Here is a 13,602-nt window from a genome sequence, read left to right on the forward strand (position 1 = left end):
CGGTTGAATTTTGGTTTTTAACAAAGGAGAGAAGTGACTGATTAGACTTTTGTTTTAAAATGTTTAACATATTAGAAACTTGTCTTTATAAGTTTATATAGATTTTTACAAATAGGGGTATGCTGTACATACTGTTCTCTTTTAAGGACAATAAATATTCATCCACGACATCATTTTAAATGGATAAATGCCATCTCAATGTATGAATATATCATATTATTTTTAATCAGTTGCATTTTGGTGGCTTCATTCTGCTTCAGTGTAGCCAAGCTGGGACTACATTCCCCAGAATTCCCTTCCTGTTTGTCCTTGTAGGTTCCACATTGTCCTTAGGGCTTCTGTTCATTTTTGCATTCCTCCACTTTCTGTGTATTCTTCCTTCCCAACTGCTGGCCTTGCTGACTTCAGGTCCAACACCAGATTCAGAAGAGTGGTGACCTTGCACACTGATTACCTGACCACGGATACCCTGAGCCCACAGCTGCATGAGGTCTACTCCCTATCATTCCATTTCACCACTAGTGCTTCTGCTTCTCTGATCCAGCACTCACGGAACTTAACTGGCTGTTCATCAGGTTCTCGGAGAAGCAGATGCTGAGATGGAGTTAGGAGCACAGAGGCTTTTGGGGGGTAACACCTAGGAAGACAAAATAATGAGGACACAGAATTGGCCAGAGAGAACCTCAAGGCCACGATGCAGATCTGGCAAAGGTTCAGCTGACCCAAGGGGGGTTATGGGGCAACAGTTCCCCTAAACAGAGTCCCACAAATGAGCAAAATTGGCCAGGCCCTGGCATCTTGCTCAGACTTCCTCTGGGGCATGTGGCTTGAGAGCTGAGATAGATCCTGAAGAGAAAAACACTGGAATTTGTCAGCTCCAACACTCCCTGCAGTGAAGGGGAAGCTCCTTCTTGATGGGCACCCCAGAGCTGCCCACCTGTACTGTTCACAGTGGAGGGACTCGGCTTTTCAAATTTTTATACACAATATTTAGGTGAGCAGCTGATAGGTCAATCTTCATGCCCATCCATAATTATTTACTCTACTTAGGATAAATTCCTAGAAATGAAAGTTCTAAGGTCAAAGACTATGGCCATTATTAGGGTTTTTGACTTATAAAACCACTGATTCTCAGAAGAATCATGGTTTTAATTGGAATTTAACCAACCTTGAGACTAAACTTTTTTTTTAATGTGTGTTTGGACATTTATATATTTTTATAAATTTCTTGTTCCTATTTTTGCCTATATGATGTTCATCTTTTTATAATGGGTTTGAAACAGCTGTTCATATGGAAAAAAATTTAACCCCTCATCTGATATACTTAAAGTAAATAATCCTCCTGTTTGTCCCTACCTTCAAAAATTTTAATGTTGATATCTAATGTTCTGGATATACAGAAATTCTTTATTTTTATATACTTAACACTATTAACATTTTCCTTGGTGATTATTCTTAGAAAAGCCTTGGGCATCTCAAAATTATATTAATATTCACTTTTATCCTTTTGCTAAACCATTTGTTATTTCATTTTGGGAGTGATTGGGGAGTCTAATACATAAATATATACCATACTGTATAAGTGTGTGTGTGTTGTGTGTGTATATATATATATATCTGTATTTTCATTTGTCCCATTCATCTTTCTATAGCAGTGGCCCAACTATTTTAATTATTTTGGTTTCATGATAATTAAATTAGCTGACAACTAATTTAATTATTTAGCGTATATGTTAAGCAGTAGCTAATATAACTATGTAGCATAACAAATGTAATAGTTATATAACATAACTGACATATATAACTATTTAACATAACTATGTTTTAGTAATTTTAATACACATTGATTGGTAAGGGAAAGGCCATCTTAAAATTCCTATTTTAAAATGCCTACTTCCCTTCCCTGTAAGATTATACATCTGCACCAGTAGCCTCACGTGGCATGTAAGTGATGGCCTAAATTCTGTAATACTCCTCCCTGCAGAGTCTATATCACTTCCTCTTAAAGGCTCAATGATCCATAATGGCAAAGCCCTGCTGTGCCAGTTTCCAGGCCTGGGCGTTTTTACTATCTCTCTCTAGGGACACTGAGCTGCCATGGAAGTAGTCCATGCTGGAAAGCCCAGCCTTCCAGGGATCCCTACCAAGGAGCCAGACCTGTACAATCAGGTTGGACCCTCCATACCAGCCCACCTGCCACCTGAATGCTGCAGAGTGACCTTGTCCACACCACCTGCTGCAGAACAACTGCCCGGCTGAGCCCTGCCCGAGTCCCTGATCCATAAAATCATCAGGTATCATAAAATGGTAGTTGTTTAAGCTGTAAAGTGTTAGGTGACTTACTACACAGCAGCAGATAACCAGAATATCATCTGATAAGCAGTGACTCCCTGTGGGAGGAGCAAACTTTCCTACCCTTTACCATTAGGTTGGAATGTGGCTTGCTTTGGGCACAGGCATCCAAGCCAACAAGGCATACGCCAGGTCCATGCAGAAACGTGGCCGGGTTTCCTGCAGCTCCTTTGCTTTCCATCCTGCCCTGAGAATGGCATGTCCCTGGCAGGGCTGCTCCTTCCACCTGGGTCCTCCAGGAAGACGACATGTCGAGCAGAGCTGCAGCTGATCCACAGCTAACAAAATACAGCATAAGCAAGAAATAGGTGCTTGCTGTTGTAAGCCATCAGATTTCGGGGTTGTCTTTATCACAGTCACACTTAGAATAATACACTACACAGCTGTTATTTCTCCCCCTTTTTATCATGATTGGTAAAGCCCATTTCCCATGATAAAGTTTGAAAATGTCAGCTATTCATTTTTCCAGCCTCCCTTACAACTAGAGGTGTTCTTGTTCTGACCAATGACAAGTAAAGGGAAGTCTGTGAGAGAAGCATAGTTCTAAGATTTTCCTCAATGATCAAAATAAAGGGACTTGAAAGCAGTTATTCTTAGCTGCCCTGGCCATACTACTCAAACATTTGTTAGGATGTGATGGCTAGAGCTACAGCAGCCATCTTGTAACCATGAGTCAACAAACCCGAGAATTCAAAGTCAGTATACTGAGGAATGGCGGATGAAAGACCTTGGATCCTGCATAAAGGTGTTGAGCCTCTCAACAACTCTGGGATTGCCTACCACCAAAAACATCTTAGCATGCGAGATAGTTGTCTTAATTGTTTATGCCACTGTTACCTGGCAGTTTCATTATCTGTAGCCAAAATAACCTAATTAGCATATGGCTCTCTGTTGATTTTGCCTGCCCAGCATGCAGCCCTCTTCTGGCAACAGCATTTTGATTCCTTTTAGGAAATCAGCCCCCATACCCCACACTCCCCCACACCCCCCCACACACACTGCATTTGGCTCAAGCAAGACCTCAGTCTCCAGTTCCTGGACTGAGCATGTGACCAGGTCTGCTAATCAGAGTGGTACATTCACCTGGCTCCAGTGAAGGTTATTTCTGGGACTTTGGGCAGAACTGTTGGTAAAGGGACATTCTCCTTTCACTGGGATTGCTGCTTAAGAATGAAGCCAACACAGAGGAAAGCAGAGTTGGCAAATGAAAAGACCAATCTCTGATGACATCACTGAGCCTTAGGGACTCTCCTTTGCCAGGTGTACCTTGGACTGTTCTTTCAGTTACATGAAACAATAAATTCCTGTTCTTTCATAAGTCAGTTAACAACAGAAAGAACCCTAACTGCTACAGAACAGAGTCCTGGTTTATGATGGGGCCACAGGACCTCAGCTGAAGTAAAGCAGGGCCAGGGCAGCAGGGAGCGAGGCAGGGAAAGAACAAGACGCAGCAGCTCTGCCAGGCAACTGATACTACCTGCCTCTTTCACAGATAATAGAGGCTGAGGCACTGAAGGGCGAAGGGACTCACCAAGGTTGTATGGTGAGTAATTAAAGGGTCCCTGATTCAATCTCAGGCCTAATGGAACTCCAAAACTCAAGTTACTTTTACTGAACCACACTGATTTTCAGGTTAGGTCTGTATCGGAAATCAGGTCTGTAAACTGCCTCTTAAACATTGAGTTTTATTGGTGTTGGCTGGGTGGAACTGAGGACAACCCCTCATTTCCTTCTATTTGAGTCAAGTTCAGGATTCTTCACTACTCTCCTGATTAGGTAGGAAGAGATGATGACAGCCTTAATCAGGGTTATCCACATCACTACCTAGGTCCTTCTATGTACTTCTCTTCCCAGGCCTCCCTACACTGTCTCAGGTCCAGCTACCTCTGCAAGGAAATCCCATCTTCATTATTTGTAGATGGGTTCTTCCAGAAAATTCCAGGTCAGCTAAAGTCCTTTGCAGCAGCCCCAGTGTAACAAGCTGGCATAGATCCAGAGCCTGTCCCCTCTGGTGAGGGTCCCAAGCACAGGCCTAAAGCTGTCGCTATCCCCTCCCTTGAGGATTCTGCTGTCTTGACCCAGCAGGTGAATGCACTGGCGCCTCTCCAAGCTCACGGCCTTACCTAGTCTGGAAACAAACGTCCCTCACTTTTAACATTTTCAGCTCTGTAATAAATCATTTCTCTTAACATCCTGCTGCTTTTCCTCAGGCCTGACCTAGCAAGTGGACTCTATTTCAGTGACCAACGTCTACCAAGTCCAGTCTGACCAAGCCTAGCCTGACAATCAGGATGTCCAGCCCACTGCAGTCTGCCTCCAGTAGCCCCTGAAGGAGGCAGGCTGCCCCCAGGACTCCTTTCTCTTGGTTCCTCTCAGCTGGTGGTTCCCAAAGTGCAGGAAATACACCACTCACATGCACAAGATGATTTTCTGTAGTAACCCCACAGCTTTAAATAACACTGAACCACACAGTGAAACGTATCTCTGCCCTTCTCAATTCTTTCTCCACCCTTCAGACCACCAAAGAGGTGCTCTGTTTGAAGCAGATTTATCTTCTGCAGCTCTTTAACACTTGTTAATCTCCCTTTTTGACATTTTTGGGTTTGGAGGAGTTTTTTTGTATGTACTGTTTTTGTACAACTATTTTATTTACAGCAATTGGCACTGGTTTCTAATTTACAGAAGTGATCATCATTTTCCTTTATAAACTCAAGTATATCAATGTTCAACAAGTCCATGTATAGGCAAATAATAACTAAATAATGGCACAGATTGTAAGTACTATATGACAACAATAATGAGGGTGGTAAACAAATCACTAAATTTGGCAGCTGCTGCTTCTAGCACAGAGGCCCCCCACTGGAGTCATCAGCGCCACTCCCCACCCGCCACAGCTGGCTCCCCACCTCCCAGAACATATCCGCAGTCAACTGTCAGAGTGAATATCAGGAGGGAGAGGTTCACACAGCTACACCCAGCAGCCAGACTGAGATCCCTCCCTCCTGCGTGACAAACGTCTCCAAGCTCCTGGGCTTGGGCAGGATGGGGGGCCTTCCGGCTGAGGGAGGGCGGGGTAGTTTGCTCCCCCAGCCACCAGAAGAGTGAGTGGAGTCTGGGGAACCTCCGTGGCCTGCAGTAACCCTCACTAGGTCAAGAGCACTAGTCCTCAGCACAGAGCAGGTGCAGGCAGGGATGGGAGGCCTTTCTGAGGGCTGATGGGCCAGGGTTACACTCGGAGCCTTATGGATATTGGGGAATCTCCAACAGAGAGCTGTCACCAGGAGCCTGACCAAAAGCTGTAGGTCAGTGTTTCTAAAAGTTTGGTCCTTGGATTTCAGAACCATATATTAAATCCAACATCAGAATCCTATATAAAAAATATGGATTTCCCTGGAGACTTGGGGCCCTCGAATGGGGCCAAAGGGTCTGAACTTTTTAATCATATTTTTACCATAAGGAAAACTTGAGAAACACTATAATGGAAAAAAGAGAAGCTATAGAGGTATCTCTCTTTCTCTGTCTCCCCAGCTCTCTCCCCCTCCACTCTCTACTCCCTCTTCCTCGATCCTCCTTTCTCTCTTCTTCTCTCTCTCTCCCATTTCTCTGTATACAGATCTTCCCCCAAGACACGCAGTGCCTTTTATCCCCCCTCCCTACCTCCCACCTTTGATCAGGGCCAAAGACTAAAAACACATCTCAACTGGAAAGCTTTTGTCTATGTGGCAAACCTCTGACAAAAATCACAAGATTTCCTTCATATGCTACATCTATAGCTTTTCTTCTTCCTTCCTAATTACAAACCTTAAATAGAATTCGTGCCTCATATCGAATTTACCGAGTATCATAATTCCTCCAGGTGGTAAAGATACCTCGAGACAAGTGCTGGGCATAGAAGCCACAGGGCATAAATCTGCAAAGAAGTAAAAAGCTAACCTTTGCAAACAATATGGCTTCTCTCTCACTTACCAACTTTACATTTCCCTGTATGGCCCCGGAAGATGACTGGTTAGCCAGAGACGGGTAAGATTCCTCAAGGGAGGAACAACCTAAGACAGGCACAGTCGCAGGGGGGCCATCAGGTGAGAATTTGGGGATCAACAGAGGTGAGGCTCAGAACCTCACCCCCCCTGCTTTGAGAGAAATCTTCTGCATCCGTGGATGTCTTGCTGCCCTTGTCTAGCCTGGATTAATACTTAGTCCATAGGCACACACTTGATCATCTGATCATCTATATTTGCCTTCTTACAGCACTAAACTATGTTTTCTACCTTTATCTTGCATCTACCTACCACTTCAGCATTTTATTAAAAATAAAAATAATAATAATAATAGGAGAAATGGGGGATCAACATATAAATCAAGTACAAAAATCAAATGAATATTCATATTTGACCTGATGGTTTATAGGTCATATTGCATGATCAAAACCGAAAGTTTCTGTGATGAATGCCCTTGTACTGTTCACCATGTAAGAATTTATTCACTCTGTAAGAATTCGTTCACCATGTAAGAACTTGTTCGTTATGCTTCAGAAGATTGGAGACTGACGAGAATTAGGCTTGAGATGGATTAATGATTGTACATTGAGCATTGACCCCCCTATACTGAATTTTATTGTTGTTAACAACCATTTGATCAATAAATATGAGAGATGCCCTCTCAAAAAAAAAAAAATCACAAGATTTCCTATGGAATCAAACATCCTCTTGCCGCCTCCCCTCAACTGTGAGGCTTGTCTGTCAGAATCATACTGCTACAAAAACAGTCAAGATGGGTTCATCTGCCACCCCAGGCAACTCCACGTTCCGAGGGCCCCAAACGTGCATGGTCTGTATATGACCTCAAACTCCCCGGACTCAGAAAATGCCAGGAGCCTTACAATCACCCAACAGCGCTTCCTCAGCGTGTCCCCCAGGGTGCCCATGGCCCCAGAGGAGTGTGAGTCTCTGCTCTGGAAGGCTTAGAACAGCTTTGGTTGGGTTTCTCCAGAAACAAGGTTGCTTATTTGTGAGGTGACCCAGGAAGCACTAATGGGGGTGTGGGAAAGTGAGACAGCGAAAAGGATCCAGCACAGGGGGCTTTAGCAAGGTTAACGCTGTGCGCATTGGACTCAGACCTGCTGCAGATTCTGAGGGAAGAAAACAAGCCTTTAAATTGTCCCACCTGAGGAGTGAGGAAATTGGGTGTTTATCTACCAATTTCCATCTGCCACTGGATGAGAGCTGCTCTCAGGGTCATTAACTTCCCGGTACTTTGACGTGCCCCTCACGCAGGCTGAGTACATGCCTGAGCCAGCAAAGCCCTTGGGTAGAGTATACCTGTCCTTGTCAGAAGAGGCCACTGGGATACCTCAAAAACAGAGCTTCCATATAATCTAGGAAACCCACGTCTGGGTATAAATCCAAAGAAAATGAAATAGCTATCTGGAAGAGATATCTGCACTCCCATGTTCCCAGCAGGACTATTTACAACTGAAACATCTATTGACAGATGAGTGGATAAAGAAAATGTGGTCTATACCTACAAAGGACTATTATTCAGTCTTTAAAAAGAAGGAGATCCTACCATATGTGACAGCATGAATAGACCTGGTAGACATTATGCTAAGTGAAATAAATCAGTCACAGAGCAACAAATAGTGCATGATTCCTCTTATATGAGGCATCTGAGATAGTCAAATGTATATAACAGTGGTTCCCAAGGGCTGGGGGATGGGGATGTAGGAAGCTGTTGTTCGTAGATACACAGTGACAGTTACACAAGATGAGCTCCTTCCGGAGATCTGCTGTGCGACATACTGCTTGCAGTTAACAAGAAAATATTGTGCACTTAAAAATTTGTTAGGCAAAATGAACACAAGGGACTACATCAAACTAAAAAGTTTCTGTATGGCGAAGGACACCATCAACAGAGCAAAAAGGCATCCTGCAGTATGGGAGAATATATTTGTCAACAACAAGGAGTTAACATCCAAAATAAATAAAGAACTCACATGCCTCAACACCAAAAAGCAAATAACCCTATTAAAATATGAACAGACAATTCTCCAAAGAAGAAATTCAGATGGCCAACTGACACATGAAAAGATGCTCCACATCTCTAATCATAAGAGAAATGCAAATTAAAACCACAATGAGATATCACCTCATACCAGTTAAGATGGCCAACATCGAAAAGACTAGAACAACAAATGCTGGTGAGGATGTGGAGAAAGGGGAACCCTCCTACACTGCTGGTGGGAATGTAAGCGAGTTCAACCATTGTGGAAAGCAGTATGGAGGTTCCTTAAAAAACTAAAAATAGAAATACCATTTGACCCAGGAACCCCACTCCTAGGAATTTACCCAAAGAATACAACTTCTCAGATTCAAAAAGACATACGCACCCCTACGTTTATCGCAGCACTATTTACAATAGCAGAGAAATGGAAGCAGCCTAAGTGTCCATCAGTAGATGAATGGATAAAGAAGAGGTGGTACATATACACAATGGAATACTATTCAGCCATAAGAAAGAAACAAATCCTACCATTTGCAACAACATGGATGGAGCTGGAGGATATTATGCTCAGTGAAATAAGCCAGGCGGAGAAAGACAAGTACCAAAAGATTTCTCTCATTTGTGGAGTATAACAATGAAGCAAAACTGAAAGAACAAAACAGCAGACTCACAGACTCCAGGAAGGGACTAGTGGTTACCAAAGGGGAGGGCTGTGGGAGGGCCAGTGGGGAGAGAGGGAGAAGGGGATTCAGGGGTATTATGTTTAGTACACATGGTGTGGGGGGTTATGGGGAAGACAGTGTGTAACAGAGAAGGCAAATAGTGAATCTGTGGCATCTTACTACACTGATGGACAGTGACTACAATGGGGTATAGGTGGGGACTTGATAATATGGGTGAATGTAGTAACCACATTTTTTTCATGTGATACATTCACAAGAGTGTATATCAATAATACCTTAATAAAAAATAAAAATAAATTTGTTAGGCAGGTAGATCTCACCTTGAGTGTTCTTATCACACACATACAAAAAACTAAAACAGTAACACAAGGAAATTTTTGAAACAATGGGCGTTTATTACCTTGTGGCTATGGTAATAAGAGTGTATATGTATGTCCAAACTCAACAAACTGTGTATCTTAATTATGTGCAGTTTTTATATACCAATTACACTTCAGTAAAGCAGAGGGAAGAAAGAAACCATGGGCATGTACAGTAATGGTGAACGCTGAGCAAGTGGTGAGCTGATAAACGCTGAACAGCAAACTCTCCTGATGGGAAAAGCCCTGGCTTAGTACATTTGCCAATGTCTGTGGTGTAAATATTGCCACTACAGCCAATTCAAGCTACCAACGGGACATCCCTGAAAGCAGAATTGGGAAGATATGAGCACAATTGGCTCTCATGTAGCTAGACAGCCCCAGCAGAGCCCTGGGAGGGGATACAGGTAGGGCACTGACAGCACCTTCTACAGGTACAGCCAGAGCACTCTGCCACAGTCATAGAATCTCAGGATTTTATGTCACTTTTATATTCTATTCTGTGATATGTCAAGGGTGAACATCTGACCATGAAAAAATGGAATTACTCTCCACATCTTTGAATAGTTTCCTATTCTAGGAAGGCATGGCTTGTTTATTATTTTTACATCACCTCTCCCTCATCCACCCATCCCCACCACCCTGCCATGCACCTCCTGGAGCAATGAAAACCTATTTAAAAGCCAGACTCCAAGATTCCCTCCATTTGGTTAACCCAACAGGAATTTGGTCAATCTCTTATTTTGCCTAGCCAGCACCATTTCCTCTTCTTCTAATATAGCACTTCATTTTCCTTTAAGCAACCATCCTTTACCCCATCCTGAGTCCTCAGTCCTTATTTCCTGGTTCTAACAATTAGCATATGACAAAGGTCTGGTCAATGAGAGCATTCCAGACTTTTCCACTATTCTGAAGATACTCCCAGACTTTTTAATTACTGTCCATGAGCCCCTAAAATCTCTTTTTTTTTACTTAAGTCACTGATTTGGGTTTTCAGTCACTTGTAACCAAGACTGCTAGCTGATTCAAAGATCTGAGATGAACTGAGTTAGACTGTAGTACACACACATCCTTCCAGCTTTCTCTCCTTGGCTCTCAATAGAGTTCAGTGTAGACATAGGAATAGTTTATTGGGGCTCTGCCTTCATGGGGGCTGAGGAACACTCCCAGGCAGAACCAGTTTGAGTAGGTAGCCCAAGGCACAAAGGGGTCACTTCAGGATCCGGATGCTCATTTTCTGCTCGATGTTCATCTTCTCTAAGGACTGGGGGGAGATGTGTGGGGTCAGAAGGTTTGCCTCCCAACCCTGTAAGCTTCCAACCTCCTCTCGCATCCCCAAGACCCCACCACTCCCTGGCCAACCCTGTCTTTCTGCTTTCTCCTTCCAACTTCATCTCCCATGTCCATCTGTCCCAGGGACTCCTGATCTCAACTCCCAGGGCCACAGGGCATTCTGACCTTGGCGAACTCCAGGAAGGACACAGCCCCATCTCCATCTTCATCGGCTTCCTGCACTGTGCGGTCAGCAATGCTCTCCAACTGCTCTTCAGTCACCTGTACCCCAACCATCAGCCGGAGCACCTGAGAAGTGAGGGGAAGAGGCAGCCATAAAGAGAAGGCACGGAGGCCCCTGGCACCATGCGCCAAACCTTGCACACATCACCCCAAAAGTTATTAACCAATTTCTTAATCTAGCCCTCATCCATTTTCACCCCATCTATCCCTTCCTAGCACATCCCCCAGAAATGTCCCCCCACACCTCTCTATTCAACCCCTTGCCTGTCTCTCACTTTCTCACACTCACCTCAAGCACACACCCAGCTCATTACCCCAAACTCTATGACCCAGGCCCCATCCTCCTCCACCTCATTCCTACCTCACCCTCCCGCTATTCCCAGTTCCACTGCCACTTCATCACAACACTGATCCCAGAGTTTCTCAGTCTCAGCATTACTGACATCTGGGGCCAGATCACTCCTTGCTGTGGGGATATGAGGCTGTTCTGTGCACTGTAAGGTCTTTAGCAGCATTCTCGACCTCCACCTACTAGATGCCAGTATACTATCCTCCTCCCTGAGCCGTGACAACCAAAAACATCTCTAGATATTGCCACTGTTATTCAGGAGGCAAATCACCCCCAGTGGAGAGCCACTGACCTCTTCCCAGCCTCATACCCAAATGTGCTCCACCCCATTTCCCATGCATCCCCTGATCATCTGCACCCCCTCCATAATCACCCACCCCATCCACCACAACCCTTCCATTACACCACCCACCCTACACTCCACGCATCTCTTGCTCTTGTGTTCTTCTGACCTGTAACATCTCATGCCTGGAGATCTTTCCATCTCGATCCAGGTCGTAGAGCTGAAATGCAACTGGAAGAGATTGAGGGAAAGGAAGGTGAGTCCTTGGTTTCTCTTCCAGAAGGTCATCCTGGAGGAGTGATATCATCAATAGGCTTGCTAAAGTACTGGGGGGTGTCTGGGGCCTCTCACTGACGTGGTAAATTTAGGGTCTCACTGCAGTGGTCCCCCAAACTCACAGCGAAGTTTGTTCATTCTGCTGTTGAGGGGTTCAGGTTCCTTGGGGTCCCGGATTCCTGCGTCCTCATCATCTACAGGTCGAAAATGCGCCAGGACTCTGACAAAGCCCGGGAAATCCACTCGCAGACTCCTGCCAGCGGTGGGGTGGAACGGAGGCGCGGGTCACCTCGGCCCTCCCTCTGCCTCCGTCCCTGATGTTTCCCCCTAAAACCCACCACCACCACCACACGCACTTCCCCTCCACCCCCATCCCCCGCGACGCCTCACCCATCAGGGAAGAAGCTGTCTATAATGCGGTCTCCCAGGGGGTTCACGGCCAGCGCCCCAATCTCCTGCAGATCGGAGCGGCTGTAAAGTCACAGTTTCAAGGGGGTAAGGCAAAGACTGCACGTGGATGGTCAAAGAGGAGAACGGGGTCAGAGACACAGAGGCGGGAGGTCGTAAGGTCAGCGCCCCCTCACCTCAGGTAGCCCTTCTTATTCCCGTCCAGCGCCCGAAACCGGTGGTAGAGGCGGACCAGACTGGCCTGCGAGACTGCGGGGCGGAGGGCAGAAGGCTGAGGCCGCCGGGGATGCTCCGGATGCGGCCGGCCCGAGCGGCGGGACGCGCGCTCCGGGCAGAAACCCTCCGCCGGCTGCCCCGGAGGACTGGGGCTTGTTGGAGGGGGCGTGCACCGCGGCCGGGGGCTGAGCTGGAGAGCTTGGAGGGGGCGTGCGAGACCCGGGGAGGCTCGCTGGGTCCCAGCGCACCCCTCGGGAGACCAAAGGATAAAGCCAGCCCCCTCCATCAGTCACCGGCTCTGCCGTCAGTCCCGGTCCGGCTCGAGGACACCTCGGTGCCTGGATTCAGCTGGCCCTCCAGCCCGGGAACCAGGACCCGCCGCCAACCTGGACGCCGGGCCAAGCGCTGCGATGCCGGACGCTGGGGTCTCCTAGGCTCCCGTCCCTCAACCCAACAGCCTCCTGAGGGCCGCCCGCGCCGGACTCACGAAGTCAAGCCCCCCCCCCCCCCCCCCCCGCCCCGGGGCCCAGCCGCCGACGCTGGGTCTAGCCGCGCGCGCCCTCCGGCGGAGCCCGGCCGCCCACTCACAGCCCGTCTCCCGCCGGATGCTGTCCACGTCGGGGATCCGCGCGGCGTGGGAGCTGCGCGAGCCCATGGCGGAGCAGGAGCCGAACCGGCGCTCTCCTCCCGCTTCCCGGGCGCGGCCGCCCCAGCGGCCCCGGGGCCGAAGGCCACAGGCCTAGCAGGAAGTCAGGCTCGGGAACCCCGCGGTTCCTCAACCCGGGCGAAGAGAAAACAATGCGCAAGGTGCGGGGTCAGAGGGGCGGTGCGCACCGGCTGTTCCAGCCGGAGGTGCTAAAGCCGGCGCGGCGCGGGGAGAGGCTGGGCGAGGCCAGGGCCCCGCCTGCCCCACGCCCTCTTCGGTCCGCGTTCTCACGCTCTGCCCAGCCCTCCCAGCCCCGGGGCTCTCCCTGGTTCCCGCTGAGTAAGGCTGCGAAGGCCCGACCTTCTTCATCGGGAGCCGAAACCAGTCCCTGGACGGGGGTAGTAGGTGGGAGGGGAGTTGGACGCCTGCGTCCCAATCTGGGAATGGCCCCGCCTGGGCCCCCTCCCCAGCCCGCCGGCCGGGAGGGAGATGCCTTGAAGGACTCCTCAAGAGGG

At 47.3% G+C, this 13,602-nt stretch overlaps 1 protein-coding gene across 7 annotated transcripts; it reads right to left on the minus strand.

The window, feature by feature from the left end:
- Window positions 1–207: 207 nt before the first annotated feature.
- On the minus strand, window positions 208–13,328 carry CHP2 (calcineurin like EF-hand protein 2). Of its 7 annotated transcripts, none has more exons than XM_073215399.1 (8): window positions 13,030–13,328; window positions 12,402–12,827; window positions 12,208–12,288; window positions 11,940–12,070; window positions 11,711–11,772; window positions 10,853–10,975; window positions 2,416–2,630; window positions 208–637 (listed from the first exon to the last, which is right to left on the minus strand). In XM_073215399.1, the coding sequence occupies exons 2-8, from the start codon at window positions 12,725–12,727 to the stop codon at window positions 493–495; spliced, it is 1,083 nt and encodes a 360-aa protein (XP_073071500.1). In that variant the 5' UTR covers window positions 12,728–12,827; window positions 13,030–13,328; the 3' UTR covers window positions 208–492. The 7 variants fall into 7 exon arrangements, 6 of the variants coding, with proteins under 6 accessions (XP_073071500.1, XP_073071503.1, XP_073071502.1 ...); XM_073215402.1 differs by having other exon boundaries at window positions 12,402–12,474; window positions 13,030–13,324; XM_073215401.1 differs by having other exon boundaries at window positions 2,423–2,630; window positions 13,030–13,323.
- Between the last annotated feature and the right edge of the window lie 274 nt (window positions 13,329–13,602).

The sequence above is a fragment of the Manis javanica genome, chromosome 10 (assembly GCF_040802235.1).
Source record: "Manis javanica isolate MJ-LG chromosome 10, MJ_LKY, whole genome shotgun sequence".
Lineage (NCBI taxonomy): Eukaryota > Metazoa > Chordata > Mammalia > Pholidota > Manidae > Manis > Manis javanica.

What these genes read in the sequence shown, in the direction of transcription:
- CHP2 (XM_073215399.1), bottom strand. Translation starts at nt 12,727, where the DNA reads ATGGAGGGGGCTGGCTTTATCCTTTGGTCTCCCGAGGGGTGCGCTGGG. An exon ending in GACAGCTTCTTCCCTGATGG is followed by an intron (nt 12,071 to 12,207) that starts GTGAGGCGTCGC and finishes CACCGCTGGCAG; the next exon opens with GAGTCTGCGAGTGGATTTCC. An exon ending in CCTTCCTGGAGTTCGCCAAG is followed by an intron (nt 2,631 to 10,852) that starts GTCAGAATGCCC and finishes GTATTTTGTTAG; the next exon opens with CTGTGGATCAGCTGCAGCTC.